The 20,088-nt window shown below is 44.5% G+C and overlaps 1 protein-coding gene across 34 annotated transcripts in view; it reads left to right on the forward strand.

Moving 5' to 3' along the window:
* Positions 1-19,871, forward strand: part of PFKFB2 (6-phosphofructo-2-kinase/fructose-2,6-biphosphatase 2) — a 36,105-nt gene extending 16,234 nt beyond the window's left edge. For 5 of the 34 annotated variants that reach the window (XM_084976896.1, XM_084976897.1, XM_021063328.2 and 2 more), the window contains 6 exons: positions 809-913; positions 2,151-2,280; positions 3,083-3,145; positions 3,673-3,737; positions 4,370-4,561; positions 10,909-13,011. In XM_084976896.1, the coding sequence (XP_084833022.1) occupies positions 809-913; positions 2,151-2,280; positions 3,083-3,145; positions 3,673-3,737; positions 4,370-4,561; positions 10,909-10,971 (618 nt within the window). In that variant the 3' untranslated portion in view covers positions 10,972-13,011. Of the gene's footprint in view, positions 1-808; positions 914-2,150; positions 2,281-3,082; positions 3,146-3,672; positions 3,738-4,369; positions 9,794-10,502; positions 10,690-10,908; positions 13,012-19,682 lie in introns of those variants that run through there. The other 29 variants (XM_084976900.1, XM_084976901.1, XM_084976899.1 and 26 more) reach the window with 14 other exon arrangements.
* Positions 19,872-20,088: the final 217 nt, after the last annotated feature.

Here is a 20,088-nt window from a genome sequence, read left to right on the forward strand (position 1 = left end):
GCCTTGCTCAGTGGGTTAAGAATCTGACATTGCCATGAGCTGTGGTGTAGGTCGCACACTCAGCTCGGATCTGGTATTGCTGTGGCTGTGGCAAAGGCTGGCATTTGTAGCTCCTTTAGACCCCTAGCCTGGGAATGTCCATATGCCGCAGGTGCGGCCCTAAAAAGACAAAAAACAAAAAACAAAAAACAAAAAACTTTGAGGAAGCTGAATCTATGGCTGGTTTGGGGAGGAAGTGGGAACAACTGTGCCCCCAATCAGGGCTTCCTACCTGCTTGACACACCCGTGCCAATGATGGGACCCAAACCAATGTTTGACCTAGCCCCTGGCACCTGGGGAGAGTGACACTTCTTTTGGTTCCTTCATATACGTTCCTCCTGGGAGAAAAGAAATGGCTGACAACTTACTTTTTTAATTCCTGCTACAGTCCCTCGATCAGTTTTTCTGGAAAAGTCCTTTCCGAATTTGTTCTTGGCTTGCTTTCTCCTTGAGCACAGACGTAGGCGTTTCTTTTTCTTTCCATCCTCTGTACCGTTTTATGTCTTCTGCAGGAATTCTCCGGTTGCCTTCAGTTTCCTTCCCTTCCTTGCTTTTCTTTTTTCCTTTCATCCTGACTTTTCTAAACCCTTAAATTCCCCACGGCAGTAGGAGAACACGGCAGCTAAAGCTAGAGACGCTACCTCTTCCTGCAGTGGCACAGCTCTTGGCACTTAGAAGCTATGGTTCTTCGGGGTCACCTGATCCTTGTGGGGTGGGGGGGGTGCTGTCTGGGTCCGTTCACCTCCTCCAGCTGTGTGGCTCCTGCAGGGTGTGTGTGAGGAGATGACCTACGCGGAGATCGAGGAGCAGTACCCAGATGAGTTTGCGCTTCGGGATGAAGAGAAATACCTGTATCGGTACCCTGGAGGGGAGGTAAGATGCCTGTCACGTCAGGTGACTGCCCCGCCCTTTGCTGGGGGCTTAGCTTTAATGTGAGGGAAGGATTGAATGTGATTCGGGGGACCTAGAAAGGGTACCCAAAGCATCATTTAGTTTCTCTTCCTACCTTTGGGTCCTGCTGTGTTTAATTCAGCTCCGGCAGTCACATGCCTCATTGATTTGTTAAGACCTCCAGCGAAAAGGGTGACAGGATAGCCTCTGTTGTTGAGTATGTTGTAGAATCAAGACAATCTTGGTTACTTCTTTTTTCTTTTTTCTTTTCTTTTAACTGTCTTGGTGTTTTATTTTTTTAATTTTATCTTTTTAGTGTCTATTCTTTATTATAGTTGATTTACAATGTCTGTCAATTTCTCCTGTACAGCAAAGTGACCCAATTATACATTTATTTTCCTTTTTTTTTCTTGCTGGAATTCCTAGGCTAGGGGTCTAATCAGACCTACAGCTGCTGGCCTGCACCACAGCCACAGCAATGCTGGATCCTTAACCCACTGAGCAAGGCCAGGGATCGAACCTGCAACCTCCTGGTTCCTAGTCAGATTCGTTTCTGCTGCACCACAACGGGAACTCCGGTTACTTCTTTTTTCATTCCACTCCCTCCATCCCACCCCCACCCAAACTGGTATAGGGACCAAATACATATATGGGATATGAATGATATTCTTGTCATCTTTGGTGTTTAAGGCTGCTTTCTGGTCTCAGTGGCCTTAGTTGAGGAATATGTGAGGCAAAGGTAAATAGAACAGAAGCTTCCTTATGGTGCAGCAGGTTAGTGATCCGGTGTTGTCACTGCAGCAGCTCAGGTTGCTGCTGTGGCGTGAGTTCAGTCCCTGGCCTGGAAACTTTTATATGCTGCGGGCACAGCCAAAGAAACCCAGAACGGCAGGAGTCTAGGAAATCTCTAGGAACTTTTGTTGCCTTACACTCTGCCTATTCTGTGGGGAGGAAAAAAACCCCCAGAGGCTGCCATTCAGACTTTCTCTTCTTGACCTGCAGTTTTCTCAGACCGAACGTTGCTCTCTAAAGTTCCGCATATTCTCAGGAGATCCCAGGGCTGGGGGGTAGTTAGCAGGCGACATGAAGTCGCAGAACCTTGAGGAGGAAAGCCAGCTGGGGAGAAAGGAGAAATGGCCTCTTAACTCTGGATGCAGATACTCACTTGGCTGCCAGCTTGCGCCTGGCCTCCTACCAGCCCGCCTCACTTCCCCCACAGTCCTACCAGGACCTGGTGCAGCGGCTGGAGCCTGTCATCATGGAGCTGGAGCGCCAGGGCAATGTCCTCGTCATCTCCCACCAGGCTGTCATGCGCTGCCTCCTGGCCTACTTCTTGGATAAGGGTGCAGGTGCCATTGGATGGAGGGGCCGGGGACACATCCACAGGGCGGGGGCTGGACTTGGGAAGGCCCCAGGATCCCTGGCAACCAGACCCGTGGGGGCTGGACTTGGGAAGGCCCCAGGATCCCTGGCAACCAGACCCCCCCTCTTCTACACCAGTCGGAGTACATTCTCCAGGCAGCAGTCTGGGGCTCCCAGCAGCCACTGGGCCAACTCCTTGCTGAGTTTACTCTGCCGGTACAAAAGCCCCCAGTGGGGAGCGGCGGCTGCTGCAGCTCTTGATCCTGCCTGGCTAAAGGGCCAGCGTTGAGCTAACACTCCTGGCAGCATTAGAAAAGTGGTTGAACGTTCTCAGCCTGTTGCTTTGGCGACAAGAAGGGTGGTGTCTTGGAAGCATCTTCATCCTTTGGATGCGGGGTAGGCGGTTTCTGGGTAGAGCAGTCAGCAGTCAGGAAGTGCTGCTCTCCCCCCTGATCCTCCCCCTCCCTCCCTGACCCACCTGAGCTGCTGGGAAGCCTGCAGGTTGACCTTTGGTGAACCCAGCTATACCACCGCCTTCCCCTTCCGTGGGGCCCTGGCCCTGGCCTTGGCCCTTCCTTCTGTCTTGCCTGCAAGGAAGGACTTCCTTCCTTCCTTAGCCACTCAGGAGCTTAGAGGCTATGTTGACAGTCATTTGGGGCTTAGAGGAGGAGTCGCGCAACTCCATGTCAGGGTAAAGAAGACCCTTGAGCTCCTTAGATTCTCTCTTCCACCAACCTGACCTTGCCTCCCAATACTGAGACGTCCTGCACCTGGTCTTTCTGCTTTCAGATGAGCTGCCATACCTGAGGTGTCCTCTCCACACCATCTTCAAACTCACTCCTGTGGCCTACGGTAACTATGAGCTTAGGAGCTGGGCAGGAGGTGGGGATTAAAGAGGGTCAGAATTTTTGAATTTTCTCTGAAGTCTGTCTTGAAGTTCTGCTTCATCCCCCTTATATATCAGGGGAGTTCCATCAGCGCCTTTCTTTCTTTTTTTTTTTTTTTTTTTGCCTTTTTGCTATTTCTAGGGCAACTCCCGTGACATATGGAGACTCCCAGTCTGGGGTCTAATTGGAGCCGCAGCCACTGGCCTGCGCCACAGCCACAGCAATGTGGGATCCGAGCTGCATCTGCTACCTACACCACAGCTCATGGCAATGCCGGATCCTTAACCTACTGAGTGAGGCCAGGGATCGAACCTGCAACCTCATGGTTCCTAGTCGGATTCGTTAACCACTGCGCCACAACGGGAACTCCAACACCTTCCATTTTTAATGGAAGGGATGTATTATGCATTCTCTTAGGACCATACCGAAACGAAGGAATTTTTCCTTGAGCTTTTTTCCTCACGGTCTCTCCACATTCCTCTCTTTTCTCAGGGTGCAAAGTAGAAACAATTAAACTCAATGTGGAGGCTGTGAACACTCACCGGGACAAGCCAACTGTAAGTATTTTCCCACGGATGACACGCAGGTTCCCCGCCACCTTGAGTCTCTGGACCTTTGGCGTCAGGAGCCTAGGGTTTCTTTTATGTACCAAAGGACGACAGCTCCAGAGCGCATGTCCTGGATGTAGCCTGCTGACTTTCAGAGGGAAGAGATGTTGGCATTGTTCTTTTTAAAAATGAGTATCTCTTTCATGAGTCTTAACCTTGAAAATTGGCTCTTGGAAATCTAACAAAACACGGAGAGTGTTTGGCTGAAGTGAAATGCAGATGTTTCCCCCAGAAAGCACTCCCTTTAGAAAGTAGGATCCAGAGGTGTCTGTAAGGTGGGGTCAGAAGGTGTAGGTTTGTTCCTACGTCTGTCCAGGTAATCCGTGATCTTCAATAAGCCCCTTCCTGTCTCTGGGTCTCTTTCCTCCTTTGAGTACGATGCTCCAGGAGCTTCTCCCACTCTAGCCCGTTAGCGTCCCTGGGTCGGGGACCAGGCCATGGCCCAGGTGTTAGGGTAGACCCCCCATCTGCCGAGGGGCAGAAACGGGGAAGCCCGTTGTGGTTACAAGCATTATTTAACCTGTATGAGTGAGCTTTTTGGCTTGGCTTTCATTTGTGTGGTGTCCCTCATTTCCAATCAGAACAACCTCCCCAAGAACCAAACCCCTGTAAGGATGAGAAGGAACAGCTTTACGCCTCTGTCCAGTTCGAATACAATAAGGCGTCCAAGAAATTACAGTGTTGGGAGCCGGCCCCTCAAGCCCCTCAGCCCTCTTCGTGCCCTGGACATGCAAGAAGGGGCCGACCAGCCGAAGACCCAAGTCAGCATTCCGGTGGTGTAACCGTGTGTTTCCCTCCAGCCCTGGCCTCCTGCCCTTGTCACTAATCACCAAGGAGTCATTTAACTTCCAACCCCCACTCCCACCCCACCCCCCGGCCTCCCACCATGAATCTTAACAGAGAACTTGAAGTCATGTGTTTTTTCAGACCAACCTAGCTAGTCTATAGTGTGAAATGTCTACACCCCCCCCCCACCTCCAGGGGCCAGCTTGGTGAGTTGGGTATTTTTTAGGGCAGGTCCTCAGTTGGGGTGGTCTGGAGGAGGAGGAAAAGAGATCCACTCTCCTGGGGTGATTGGCAGAGCTGGGGCTGAGGCTCAGCATGCTGTGGTTCTCACAATATCTAAACTCACTAATGTTCTTGTGGGGGCAGGGTGGAGGGGCACAGAAGCCCATTTTCCCTTCACCTTTGCCTCTTCAAGGTGTGCTTTACTCACAGTCCTTACCTGCCTGCTGTCTTCCCCCTCTCTCATGTCCCTGTCGGGTTGCCTCGTGTGATGCATGGCGTTGTCACTGTGTGTCTGTCTAGGAGGGAGGGGGCGGTGGGTGGGAGGGAAGGCTGGCTCCGTGGATGCTCTCTGCAGTGGGCAAATGGATCTGGATGGGGGAAGCCTTGCTTTTCCCCTCCCTAGGGTGAGAGTTCTTGCCTCTTTTCATGAGAAATGATCCTAAGTCTTTGATGCCCCAGGGGAAGCTGGCTCTCCGTCTGTGGGAAGTATCTTCGCTTTTATTTTTCAGACATAGGTCTTTGGAGGAGGGGTGAGGCTGAGGAGCGTAGGGTGGTCTCTAGGTCCTGCTGGGCTCCTGGAGGGCAGTCCTACCTCTTCTCCAGTGGCTCCCAGCTTCTTTGCCATCCCTGGGAACTTTCCTGTCAAAGCCAGTGACCTCTGGCTAAGTCCACTTCAGACTTAATTCTGACTCAATCTCAGGGGTTGGGGTCCAGATGTGTGTGTGTTTAAAAAGCTTCTCTGATAATTCCGAAACATAACTCCAGGTAAGAGCCCCATTTTATGAAGTTGGATGGAGAAACACAGGGGCAGTATTTCCTTAGACAAAGCCTTGACCTAGGGATTCTGAATTCCTTACGGTTCTGAAAGGGACAATTCTCTGGAGTTAGGCATGTGAACAGATCACAGCATTGAGTGAAGTAACCCCCTCCTAGTTACTTCAGGCAACACCCTGCCTCAGAGGCAGCCTGCTGTGTTTTAGAGGGTTCTATTCAAGGTTCCAGGTCCTGCTTTAACCCTTTACATTGCAGGGTGATGGGGAACAAATCACTACATGAAACAAATGTCCCAGGGTAACAGCTGAGAATTTTAAGCACCCTGGAGAGGGCTACAGAGATAAAACTGATAGGATGACAAAGGTTATCTTCACAGGGTGCTGGCTTGTGACCCTGAATCCTTTATTCCTACATCCTGAGTAGGTCATCACAGCCAGTTTCCAAAGGCCACTTACCTAGATTCTGCTTCAGATTACTTCCAGACATAAAGTAACCTCTGATTCCTGCTTAGCCATCACACAGTGTGTATTCAGGGCCCTTGTTTGTGGGGCTTTAGCCTGGGTGAGGTGGTGGGGAAAGGTAGATAGAGTTTCAGGAGAAAAGGTCCTTGCCATGAAGAAGATTATTTCAGAGAAAGGGCATCTAATGTCTAATAAGTGAACATTTTTGAAAAAGCAACACACTAAATCTGTAAACGCGGGTGTTGGAGTACAGATTCCTTCTGACTTTTCTCTTGTCCTGTGAATATGAGACTAAAAGATTTGGGAGGCAGGACTGCCCCCCAGAGTGATGTGGTCTAGAAGGTGTGTGTGTGGCCCTTTAACAAGATTGCTTTGTCTAGCTTTGCTTGGCTTGGTGGCATCTTAAGCCCACATGGGCTGTTCTCTTGCTGTGAGGTGAGAGCTACTCAGAGCTAATGCATGAGAAGGAGCATTTTGATCCAAGACTTTGGCTTTGGGCTGTACATACTCTTAGGAAGAGGAGAATTCTCTAACAAACTAGCATTGTGTTACCCTGTTAAAACCTCCAGCTCTAGACGCAGGGCACTGGGATGGTCATTTGGGCTCTTAGCCTCCTGGTAGTTTTCCACTGTCCTCATGTGCTAGTTTGCTTCCTCCAGAAGAGGAGCCTGAGGTGGTCTTACTGTTCTCAGGACATGAGAAATTAGAACATGACAACAGCCAGGCATTTGAGCATCCTTTGGTTTTTAGAGGAGGATCCCTCCAGAGAAGTTTCAGCAGGGAGAAGCCAGGAGAACATAGAATGGAATAGAGCCCTTACTGTACATGGAGAAGTCCTGTTCCCTGTCTTTTCTTTCCTGTCCTCTTTCCCCTTCTTCTAAGGTGAATGATTATTGGTAATATATACATGTTACCATGATTATGTTTCTCTCACACATCCTGCCAAGAAAGGCTGAACTCCAGAATACCTTTTGCTGAGGCTTTCAATTGTGTTATGGGAGAAATAGGTAAAGGCTTTAGCATTTGATCTTTTGATAGAACATGGGGAAAGAAAAAAATCACCCTATATTCGATTCTCTTTTTCTGGTTTTAAAACTGAATGAGGGAGTTCCCGTGTGGCTCAGCAGGTTAAGGACCCAACATTGTCTCTCTGAGGATGCAAGTTCGATCCCTGGCCTCACTCAGTGGATTAAGGATATAGCACTGCAGCAAGCTGGGGCGTAAGTCACAGATGCAGCTCAGATCCAGTGTTGCCATGGTTGTGGTGTGGGCCTCCGATTCGACCCCTAGCCTGGGAACTTCAGTATGCTGCAGGTACTGCTGTTAAAAAAAAAAAAAGTTCCTGTCGTGATTCAGCAGAAATGAATCTGACTAGTAGTATCCATGAGGATGCAGGTTCGATCCTTGGCCTCATTCCATAGGTTAAGGATCCGGCATTGCTGTGAGCTGTGGTGTAGCTCACAGACGCGGCTTGGGTCTGGCGTTGCTGTGGTGTAGGCCTGTGGCTACAGCTCAGATTTGGCCCCTAGCTTGGGAACCTCCATATGCCTCAGGTCTGGCCCTAAAAAGACAAAAAAACCCAAAAGAAGTAAAACTGAATGAGGAATTCCATGGCAGACTACAAAGAGGGATCTAAATCAGATTTAAAGAACTAGCTTTTCTTCCTATCTCTTAATCCTTAAATTGGAATTTAGCTCTTATGATCTGTACTGTCTTTGCTTTTGTTTTGGTAAGGAGATTGTTTTGCATTCATTTGGAAAGTAGAATAAGAAAATCTTTTGGAAACATACTTATGCTAGGGGTCTGCCCTATATCCTTATCTCTGGTTTTTGTCTTTTTATTGTGGTTTTTTGGTCATTCCACCCAGCGCCCCCACTCTGCCCTGAGAAGTTAGGGTTAGGAATATAAGATATTTATATTCCTAGACTGAATGGTTAAGTATTTACTATGAGGTTCTGGGTGTTCTTCTTTGCAACCCACATTTGATCTTCAGAGGCCCTGGCATTTTGAAGAAACATGATATAGCTCTTTGGAATTAAATCCATCTTATGGTGTCTCTGTGATTAGGAGGTCTGAGTTCCGGAGACATTCACTGCTGCTCGGGGTTGCCAGAGGACGGGGGAAGCAGCGTCTACCAACTGAGAGAATTCTATCTGGGTTACATTGTCTTAGGCACATTCCATTGTCTTTGTTAAGCCCAGAAGCCACATTCTGTTTGTTTTCCAGAAACTTGATAACTTCACACGGGTTTTTCCAGTGTACATTTTGACTTGTCTTTTAACATGTTTTAATTTAAATTAAATATTTTATTTTATTATTTTTTTTTGTTTTTTAGGGCCACACCTGTGGCACATGGAGGTTCCCAGGTTTGGGGTCGAATCGGAGCTGTAGCCGCTGGCCTACACCACAGACACAGCAATGCAGGATCTGAGCCGTGTCTGAGAACTATACCACAGCTCACTGCAACACTGGATCCTTAACCCACTGAGTGAGGCCAGGATCAAACCCGCCACCACATGGTTACTAGTTGGATTCATTTCCACTGCACCACAGCGGAACTCCTAAATATTTTAATTTTAATTGGATTCACAATCGCATCCGGTTACAACATTGAGAGGCTTGATTTCTGACCTCCCATCGAGGTGACACAGGCCTCAGAAGTAGGTCTAGGAATTTAATTTAGACTCACTGTGTCCAGAACACTGTCTAGAAGCACGTGTTTGCTGATGGCCTGAGAGACTGTAGAAGGGTCCCCACACTACCTCACAGGTTCTGGTAGGGTTCCTTTGCTGACTACTGACAGAGTCTAAGCTGACAGTCTAACTGTTTTCTGATGGTGCCAGTTGATACTGTATGCATGTTACTGTAATTCTCCATCTATGGCATGTGTCCTCCAAGGAAGGGAAATAACCACTCCACATATTTTCTTTAGAGGAAAGTCCTGGACACTCTGAGTTTTTAATAGACATTTGTTTTAGTGTAGCAGCCAGATTCTAATCACTTTGTAGAACATGAAAGTTGCACATCCCTGGTAAGGTATTTAGTAAACTCAGCTAAGGAAGTGCCTGCCCAGAGCCAGACATTGTTAGCACTACTTGAAGTCCCCTCCCTCCATCCATTCCCCTACGTCTGGGCAGGACTTCACTTTCGGAGCCTTCGGTGTCGCCATCTTTCCTGCTATAGACTGTAGCATTCCCTTGGACAATGCTGCTGTTTTTCATCTGCCATCCATTGGGTTCTTAGTCATAATCTAATAAATAAAAATGAAAAGGGAGTTGCATTAAAAAATGGATTCTGTTGGCAAAAGTATTCTTTTCAGTAAACTTTTCATTGGGGACCTGTCACCAATATTTACCTACTCCATGTGTTTTGTATCTGAATTGCTTGTATCCTTTTTTTTCCCCTTATGTTGAAGTAACAAGATCAACTCATTCTGGTACGGTGATAGTTTTGCTGTGGCAAAAGCATAGGAGTGGTCGTCACCTGTGTCCTTTAGAAGGGTTGGGAGTGGGCCCAGTACCCCTGGGTTAGATGGAATGGACTGAACTGGGAACTCAAGCAGTAGGGCTGTACTGCTGGTTTCCTAGGCACAGCTCTGTTGAAAGAAGGAATGTAAGTCCTTAGCAGCATTCTAATTTAAACTGGTGACACTGATGTCAAAATTTGCCACTCGGATCCATATAAGGTATATAACTGTATTTGAAATGTGTTTTTGTGTGTGTGTGTGTAGAATGGGTAAATAAAATTGTTGAGTAACTTGAATCTTTCAGAAGGCTTCTGGGTTTTTTATTTTTTATTTTGGGCTGTGTTCTCCACCCATTCGATCACCCTCCAAAACTTTGCCTCAGGCTGCTCAGTGATTGAGCCTCCAGGGAGCAAAACCCTGTTTACACAGTGACTGGGGTCCTTGGTGGCAGCATAGCTCTCTTCCACCACCTGCTGGGGAAGATGGGAAGGACATAATGGAAGGCGCCTGAACTTAGTTGTATGTACTTTTTGGAGCCTCTGCAAGAATTAAAATTACCTTTGATCACATTGTGCTATGACTCCCACTTGCAACATGGAATTCATTATTTGTTGTAAAGAAAAACTTTGGTGATGGCTTAGAATTTAGGAGGCACTTCCTTCTAAGATATAACCTGCCTTTTTCTAAAGAGATTATAGCCAGTGGGATAAAATGACATTTAACTACTTGTGGGATAGGACATACAAGTGGAATTGTGTCACTCTTCTCATGCCGCATTCCTTGTTACCTTAACAAGGACCAGGAGCTCATTAGACATGCAGATTCTTGGGCCCCCTCCCAGGCCTGCTGAATCAGAACCTTCATTTTCACTGGATGCCCAGGTGGTTCCGATGCCCATTGAACATGGGAGATACACTGTTCTCGGGGGAAGCATTTCTCCCAAGGTCAAATGTTGGATCCCAGTGTCTGGGGAGGAGTTGATTTCTGCTCTGATGATTTCTGCAGGATGGACGGGATAACTACAGTGATGGAGACCCTGCCCACAGTGTCACTTATCTGGCCTGGTCTTGTAGCTGGCGCAGCCTATTTACTCTCCTTCGCCACAGAGCTCCCTACTGCTTCTGCCTCCTATCTTATATAGTTTATCATCCATAAAAGGAGTGCCTGGTCCCTGATCCCGCTTTGTCCCAAGGTCATTTTCTCTGGGAAGGTGTTTTGCTATTAGAGTTGGTCTGACCCCCCTAGAGTAGAGGGGCGTGTGCTACCCCAGTGTGCTCAGGCACATGTGCAGATTGGGGATGTGAGTGTGGGGAGCCGTGCGAGGGGGTGGGGGGGTGGGGGTTCTGCTCAACTTCCTCTGTCATTTGGCAGCCGTGTAATGGCTTTGTTTCTCTTCCTCTCTGGCCCTTAGGCAGTGACCTCGCTGGCTGTGCATAGGCTCTCCTCTCCGGCATCCCACACATTGCTCTCCTGATGATGTGGAGGCTGAGGCCAGACCTCTCCGGGGGACTGGGGGCTACCGAAAAGCTTGGCATGTCAGCTCTGCAGGGGCTTGAACAGGAAGCTAAGTGGGGATTGGACATTCGGAGCCACCCAAATGAGGCCTGGAGAAGCTTCACTACCCTTCTCCCCGACATGCCTAATGGGAATATCGGTGACGCTGGCAAACTTAACTTCCCTGTGCCTCAAAACTTTTCACAGCCTGAACCGATTCATTTTGATAATCTCTTTGCTGAGTTTGGCCCAAGTGGGCCAATCCTGTTCTGTTTCGGCATTTAACATCTGACCTGTGACTGTATCCCTAGCTGGCCCTGCTTTGCCTTCTGTGCAAACGCACCTCTTCAGAGTTCATTGCTTCCAAGTGAGAGGGCTGAATGCCAGCCAGCCTTTTCTGGGCTGTCAGAGCTGGTCTCTGCAGCCACTCCAAGTGTGCAGGCTAGGGTACAACAGACTTGTTAGCAGTCACTCTGTTTGGTCACATGGGAAACAAGAGATGCATTCACCAGGTGAATGGAGGGTATCTGAGAAATTCAGTCCCAGAAAATGTCTCTTCTGCAGTGATGGAAGAGCAGCATCAGTAGCAACCTTTTCGTTGAGAGACGTTTTCCTCGTTCCAGGCCCCTCGAGGGCAGGATCTGATGGCAAGACTCCCCAAAATGGGTCCTGATCTTCTGAGTTCTCTTTTGCAGCTACTGTTAATTTTTTAATTACCAGTTTTTTTTTTTTTTTTAAACTAGTTCCTGTGTGCCTCTCATAGCTCAAGAGGGCTAATGTCATCCTCTCTGGTGGTTGGGAATGCAGGCTGGAGAGAAAAGGGTGCCATTAGGATCATGTGAAGAAGTAAGGGAGGTTCCTTGGGAATCAGCTCTACCAGGGCATTCTCTCGGCTTCAGAACAGGTTCAGAGAGACTTGCCCATCTGTGGGGTCTGCTGCAAGAACAGTTGGTCTTCTGATGCCTGCTCTTAGCTGGTGGTCGCTGTGGTGGTTTACTGGTGTCTCAGGCAGATCCTGGGGGGAATGGGGAGGTGGGGGAGCCAGGCCCTCAGTGCATTCATCCTGTGGTTTCCCTTAAAGATAAACCAGATAATTATTTATTCCCTAGATCAGTAATTGTTAAACGTACAGATCCATCCCTGAGATGTGATTTGAATATGTCACCACTCCTGAAAGAGGGCATGGAAGCTCCAGAGAATACAATATCTTGTAAGCAAAATTCGCCCCCCACCTCCCTTAGCTTAAATTTTTTTCCGCTTTTCATTCAGATGCTCACTTGCTGGGCAAGAGGGTGAGTGGCATGAAAAAATGAAATGCAGCTTTTCCCAAATGGTTTTTATTAAATACTGTGGATGATAGAGGGATCTGTTACCTAAGATGTGATGTGCTGGGCTGCAGGCAGTTCAGCATCTAGCAACCAGGAGCCTGTTTTACACGCACAAAGCTGCCTTCAGAAAGGCTCTTGTCTCTGCTCTGTAGCAAGTCATTTTCATCTGGCTGCTCCTAGCATGTTGTACTGTAATGATTTTGTTTCTTGTGATGCAGGTTTCTTTCTGCATCTAAATACACTATCTTTTGATGATCCTATAATGTTTTTATTTAGTTATTTATTCATCTATGTAAGGTATTTTTAAGTCCCCATATTAGAGTCTGCATGTATTTAATCAGAATGTAAGGTTATTTGTGTGGTCAGTTTTCGTTTTGTTTTGTTTTTTTTTTTGATAGAAATTTAGGTAGTTTGAGTATTTAAGTTGAATGTCCATAGTATTACCTTAAATTAAAATTTCAGTATGTAGGTGTCTGTCTTATATAAAAGAATAATAATTATGTTAAGGCATAGTAGACTTCTTTTGAACACTTTTTTTTTTCGTTGATTTTTATTATAAGTATAAACCAAGAGATGCATTTCTCTGGAGAAGAGTTTATCTCCTGGATAAATAAAATCATGCTAAAATTTGTGAGTAATATGTATTGCTTTTGTAATGAGAACTACAATAAAAATTATTTTTAATTTAAAAATGCAGTCCATTTTTAAAATCACACACAAAGGAAGATAATATTTGGTACATTACACATACGCAAAATAGTAACCTCATGTAAAATGTGTTGGAAACTAGCTTCGTTAATGTGATTCTCAAATTATGAGATTGTGCGTATTTTTCTAACTGATGGTTTTTTAACTGGTGACTCCTACCATTATCAGGCACCATTAGCATTCTAAAGTGATATCAGTGGGGTCATTACTGCCATGCATTATCAACACTCTAGGGCCTTATTAATTATTTAATGAATACTTAATGATCACCTCTTGGTTGCTGTGCAGTGACTACGACAAAGTCTCTCTCCTCTCTCTGAAGTTTATTACTAGAAAGGAAACAGTTAACAGCAGGTGTTAGAGACCCATTCTTTCCTGCTGGGAATGCCTTTCCCCCTTGACCAAAACCATTATTAGATAACAGTTCTGCAAATATTTATGGTAAAGAAACTTGGAACACTCTCTAGGGTCGTTAGCAATAGAGATAAAATGAAATGTTCATAATCGTGGTAAATCAGTTATAAGTTCTATAAATCTAACGGCTCTGTGAGCATGAAAATGATTCATGAATTCTCCCAGTCTGAGGTTGAGTGAGAGACAGTGCTAAATGTACTGAGCTTTAGCAATACATCGAGAGGAGTGACAATAACGAGGGTGTCAAGGGTGTCATTTCCTGGACAAGATCTCCAGGCACTGGTGCGTTATCTTATTCAGCAATGAAGGCACCATTTGTAGACAGCTGGGAGTGTCTGGGATCAGGCTCCCTGTTGTGCAAGTAGGCGAATGAACACCCTTATGAAATGACTCACCGCAATATGGATGGAATTTTTGTCAAATTAGAAGATTTGTGATGGTGAGGGCCCAGTAAACATATACTACTTTTATTTTTTTTTTATTTTTGACTTATTTATTTATTTTTGGTAACACCTGTGGCATATGGAGGTTCCCAGGCTAGGGGTCGAATCAGAGCTGCAGCTGCCAGCCTACACCACAGCCACAGCCATGCAGGATCCAAGCTGTGTCTACGACTTACACCACAGCTCATGGCAATGCCAGATCCTTAACCCACTGAGCGAGGCCAGGGATCGAACCCGCATCCTCATGGACACTAGTTGGGCTTGTTACTACTAAGCCACAATGGGAACTTCCTAACACACTACTTTTTAAATATAGATGGAAAAGTAAACATGATCAGGATTAGAAAATGCCTGGAGAGTGCTCCAGTGCTGGGTAATGGTCATTATCTGCTTTATTTCTACAGTCATAATCATTACATCATGTTTTAAGTCCCTTCAGGGTCCTCACCGGGGACTCAACTGTGGGAAGGGTCAGCCTTTGGGTTCACTAGCTTGTCCTTGTTGGTGACAACCCCACTGGCACTTCCTCTGGCCCTCTGGCAAGAGCTTATCATCATGCTTTATGGTCTTAGAGTATTCTGCACCATTCAACCTATGGTCATTGTCTTGAACTCACTTGAGAATTTGATAAAAGCTAAGGGATCTCTCCCCAGAAAAATGTGCACACACCTAAGTTGTGCATACAGTTGAGGGGGGTCGTGGCTTCCTGAAACTTATTCCTGGACCTCAGGGTAGGAAACCAGGAGGAAGACGATAACCTACAGCTATGCACACCCCACATATTCCTTTCTTTCCTTTGACAAAATATAAAGAAACATCTATTTGATATTAACTTTTTAAGCAGACAAGGGAAATACGTGAGATTCTGAAATGCTCACTTAAACAGTATTTTTTTTTTTTTTGAATTTGAAAATTTACACCACAGCCGGGCAACACCAGATCCTTTAACCCACCACACTAGGCTGGGGATTGAACCCACACCTCTTCAGCAACCCAGCTGCTGCAGTTGGATTCTTAATCTACTGAGCTACAGTGGGAACTCCTGAAATGCTCCCTTTTTTAAACTGGACATTGTGGACAAGTTAAGAATTTGAATGGATTGTGGTAACATCACTAATCATGGAGAGCGATGCTTTCTTAAAAACTTCAAAGCACATGGTCTTTCTTTTATTCTTCTTAAGGCAGTGGTGTCAATAATAATGACTCATTATTTCAGTCATCATGGGCAGAATAACTCCCTTCCGAAATCGCTTCTGAATTCCCAAAGACATTTAAATACCCTTTTTGGTGGTATACATGATACCTTACCTTTGAAAACTAGGTCAGTTTCTGTAGATGAATTTCTCCTTGCAGTTAAGAGAGAGAATTTCAAGAGCATAGGAAGAGCAGTCGGGATCTAAGGAGCTTCCCCTCAAAACGTGTAATACCCTTTGCCAAGTATCCAGCCTAGTTTCAGAGACTACCTTGTTTATCCGTTTGGGTTTTCTTCATCTGTGGTCCCCTTACTGTACTGTTTACATTCAGTTTTCACTTCCGAGGTTCTTTCATCTGCTGCCTTTTTAGAATTTGTGCTTGGGATGGAAGACTCTCTGGGCATAAGTTAGTAAGATCTATTAAACATTCTTTTCCAAATTTAAATTTCTAGGTCATTTCTCTCAATAGAGTTGAGCTTTATTTTCTTTCTTTATCATTCTATCTTTTTTTTTTTTTTTTGTCTTTTTAGGGCCACACCCATGGCATATGGGTGTTCCCAGGCTAAGTGTCTAATTGGAGCTGCAGCTGCCAGCCTACACCACAGCCACAGAAACGCCAGATCCGAGCCACGTCTGCGACCTACACCACAGCTCATGGCAATGCCAGATCCTTAACCCACTGAGTGAGGCCAGGGATCGAACCTGCATCCTCACTGATACTAGTCAGGTTTGTTAGCACTGTGACACGACGGGAACGCTGACCTTTCTTTTCTTTTTTTTTTTTTTGTCTTTTTTTGTCTTTGTTGTTGTTGTTGTTATTGTTGCTATTTCTTGGGCCGCTCCTGCGGCATATGGAGGTTCCCAGGTTAGGGGTTGAATCGGAGCTGTAGCCACAGGCCTACGCCAGAGCCACAGCAACTCGGGATCCGAGCCGCGTCTGCAACCTACACCACAGCTCACGGCAACGCCGGATCATTAACCCACTGAGCAAGGGCAGGGATCGAACCCGCAACCTCATGGTTCCTAGTCGGATTCGTTAACCACTGCGCCACGACGGGAACTCCTGACCTTTGTTTTCTTACATTCACCAGTGTTTCAGATTAGAGTTTGTTTCAGATGATGGTGTCAGCAAACCCAATAACAGCACATTACATGTGACAGAAGGTTTCTCTCACCTACACTGAAGTGTGGAGATAGGCGGTTTAAGGACTGCCTGGAGCTTCCACCATCATCAGGGACCCAGGTCCTCTGTCATATTAACTTGGCATCCTCAAAATGTGTTGGATTCTACCTCATAGTACAATATAGCTACTCAAGCTACCAGGATCATGCCACATTCCAGTCAGCAAAAAGGGTCCATCAACTTCCTTTAAAGATATTTTCCAGATGTTTCACACAACACTTATGCTCATAGCCCGTTGGCTCAGACTTCTATGTAGTTGCAAGGCAGGCTGAAAAAGTATTTTTAAAAAGATTCCAGGTGACCTTGTGCCAGTTGTAATTGGGGTTTAATTACTAAAGAGAAGGATGGGATGGATTTGAGGAATGAAGAGCAATGTGCTTCAGTAGGTAATAGGAACTTTTTAGCAAGTCTGAAGGGATTTAACAGGTGAGCAGTAGGCTTTGTAGTTATAATGTCATCACGTAAAGACACATCATTTGTCATCTATCAAGTCTAATCTTACCATAGTGCATGTCTCTCTTGACTCACCAGCAAAGCTTATTTCATAATGTTTCATGAACCGTTTGACCTTTATAAAATGCATATCAGTTTCATTCTCATGTAATCTGTATAAAGTCTGCTTTTCTGGTCCAGCTTTTTCTGGATGAGACCTTCGAGAAACATCAACTTAATATATAAAAAATAATTGGAGAAGCAATTTAAATCTTTTCCAAATTATCTTAAGACCAAAGGGAATTCCTTCCCAATGTCCTATAGAAGTTCTTAAAATCACCTTTTCCCAATTCTCTTAAAATCTCATATACATATCACAGATGGTGTGCCCCTTGTTCAACTCCTCACAACTCTTGCCCCAGCCCAGGCATTGCTGGCTTTTGTATTTCTACCCCTCTACCCTCACCTCTGGATCTCTTCGATTAATTACTGGCTGCCATTCCTTTGTAAAGCAAGCCAACCCGTCTGAGTACAACTTCTGCACCTGATTTATTACCCCAGTTCTCCAGAAAACAATCTGGGTTAGATCAACTGTTCAAAGGTCTAGAAGAGTCTGTTAGTGCTCATTTATGAGTTAATTCAAAATTGGACTCTTACAGTAAAACACATGATCACTTACATAGAATGACAAAATTCCATATGCTTTAAAACCAAAGTTTTCTTTTGATTTATGGGACCAAAAAACCTGACCTGAAACTTGTGAGGCTATTTGTAATCTCTATATATCCCACTAAGTGTAAATATATTTACATTTTGTGGAGAAATACTAATGAAACAATATTATAAACCTGTCTAAAGTCCTAATAACGCTCAATCCAAAATAAACCATTGAAATGAAGACTTATTTACAGTTATTTCCTATAATAATGCTCTATTTTATGCCCATGTTTATACAGGAATAAACATTATTTTCTTTCACTTTTAATTACTTATTGTACAAACATTATGTACCTTAGATACTAAGGAGTGTGTATTCCTCAGGATATACAATATGTGGTATATTAAGAAAAATTATTCAAAATTTGGAACTAGGCAAAAAGATCACTGGAGAAATTTTTTAGTGGATTACTGAGTATTGTCTAGCAGATACTTTCTAGGGATTATTGACTCCATAGAGGGTGTGTAATTTTGGTTGAATTTCTATTAACTAGACTTTCTCTTACAACGCTATTATGAGTACAGGTTAATTTATAGAAAATGGATAGAGTGCAAAGGATTCTTTCCTGAGAACAATGCAAATGATTCTTGATCATAGCAAAGCAAATGAATTTTATTCAGTAGAGATTCAATTAATTTCCAACTGTTAGAAAAGCCCATTCCAAATATTATAGTTTGTTGCCCTGTATATTAAACAGCTTGATGTCTATTAGAAAAGTCATTTTAGAATAATTTTGATTGACTGGCTGTATAAGTCTCTGTTCCTTAAATTCTTTAAATTCATTAGAGTGTATTAATGGTTCCCTCATTACTTAATGCATTGAGTAAAATCTTTAACATTTTATTTTATTAATTTAATTTAATTTAATTTTATTTTATTTTATTTTTTGGCTGTGCCTACAGCACGTGAAAGTTCTCTGGCCAGAGATCAAAACTGCAACACAGCAGCGACCTGAGCTGCTTCAGTGACAATGCCAGATCCTTAACCTGCTGTGTCACAAGGGAACTCCTATTCATTTTATATATACATTACTGTCATGAACTTTTTGCAAATTATACTTATTTATTTTTAAATGATTTTATTGGAGTATAGTTGACTTAGACAGTTATATTAGCTTCAGGTATATAACAAAGTAAATCAGTTATACATATACATATATCTGTTCCTTTTCAGATTCTTTTCCCATATAGGTTATTACACAGCACTGAGTAGATTACCCTGTGCTCTACAGTAGGTCCTGGTTGTCAGTCTATTTAAAGGTGTTTTCACTATAGTTGATCAAGGATATAGGAAAGCCATAAAGGCAGTATATAATAAATGGTAGGTTATCAGTATGGATTGGAGGGGCTGTGGTAGAGTTTCCTGGTGACTGTTCTTTTCATGTACCCTGCCTTGCTTTTGTTCATTTAGCAGGCAATCCTGCTTTGCATTATGGGAGGCAGAGGAAGGGAATGCAAACACAGATGAGCCACAATCCCTGTTCTAAAGTTGTCAACAGTTATTAAAGAGAGAACCACAGGTCTCAAATGACATCATACCAAACCTAGGTTTAATACTTGACCTCATTGCAATTTCTACCTTTCCCAGGAATATAACCTTTAAAATTTTTTTTCATTAAAAATTTTTTTTATTAGAGTATGGTTGATTTAAATTTATAGTTGATAAATTGACAGTATTGTGTCAATTTCTGCTGTACAGCATAGTGACCCAGTCATACATATTTTAATTGGGGCCAGTCTGGAATTTTCTGGTTAGCATTAATGGGCCTAATTAGGCTCTCATCCTTTCCCCCCAGAGAAGGTGACCTACCCTGAAGCAATTCTTCCTTTTCTTTTGCTAATGACCTCCTTGCCTCATTCTACTATAAAAACTCTCCATTTTATACACCTCTTTATAAGGGAGCATCCTTCTGTTTACTAAATGGATACTGCCCGATTCATGAATTGCTGAATAAGGCCAATTAGGTCTTCAAATTTACTCAGTTGCTTTTTTTTTTTTTTTAAACAGTCTACTGTGGGAGAAAGATGAGAACAAATCGTTACAAAGGAAGCATAATGGGTGGGGATGAGAATAATATTTGAGAACTGACTGTGTCCTTATGTTTTACATATACTGTGCTGTTTTATGTTTATTATTTTATTTAAATCTAAAATTTTGTAAGACTTTTACCCCAGCTTTAGAATTGGAACACAGACAACCAGCTCATGGCTGGAATCATCATGAACAAGAAGCTCTGGGAACCCCAAAAGGATTTTATATGCTTTCATTCCAGAGACCAGAGCATTCCCCTCATCTCTCCCTTAGTTCATTTGATTGACTCTGGACTCAGGTCAGGTCCTGCCTGGAAGCCCCATGGAATGGGAAGCCTTGGAAGAGACCTGGCAAATGAGTTGCTTGGAATCCACCAGGACCAGTTCCTTTCTGGGAAGCAATATAGTCTGGAAGGTCAGAGACAGGCAAGGTTGGTTGACTTCCTTGAACTTTCAGCTTTCAGTGCCTCTTACAGTCTTGGGACACCTGGTGTTTGAGAAAGGGGGAGGAGGTAGCACTCCCTTGGGTTTCTTTTAGGAAAGTACTCCCCTCTTCACCCTCTCACGTACCCCCCTCCACCCACAATGCTGGAGAGAGTTGCAGAAGGTGGAGTGCAAACACTGGCAAATATTGACAGAAGTGAAGGT

This window comes from Sus scrofa, chromosome 9, assembly GCF_054392235.1.
Source record: "Sus scrofa isolate SSC_HxYL_T2T_F1_AM1 chromosome 9, Sscrofa_HxYL_maternal_Yorkshire_Landrace_v2.0, whole genome shotgun sequence".
In the NCBI taxonomy this organism is placed as follows: domain Eukaryota; kingdom Metazoa; phylum Chordata; class Mammalia; order Artiodactyla; family Suidae; genus Sus; species Sus scrofa.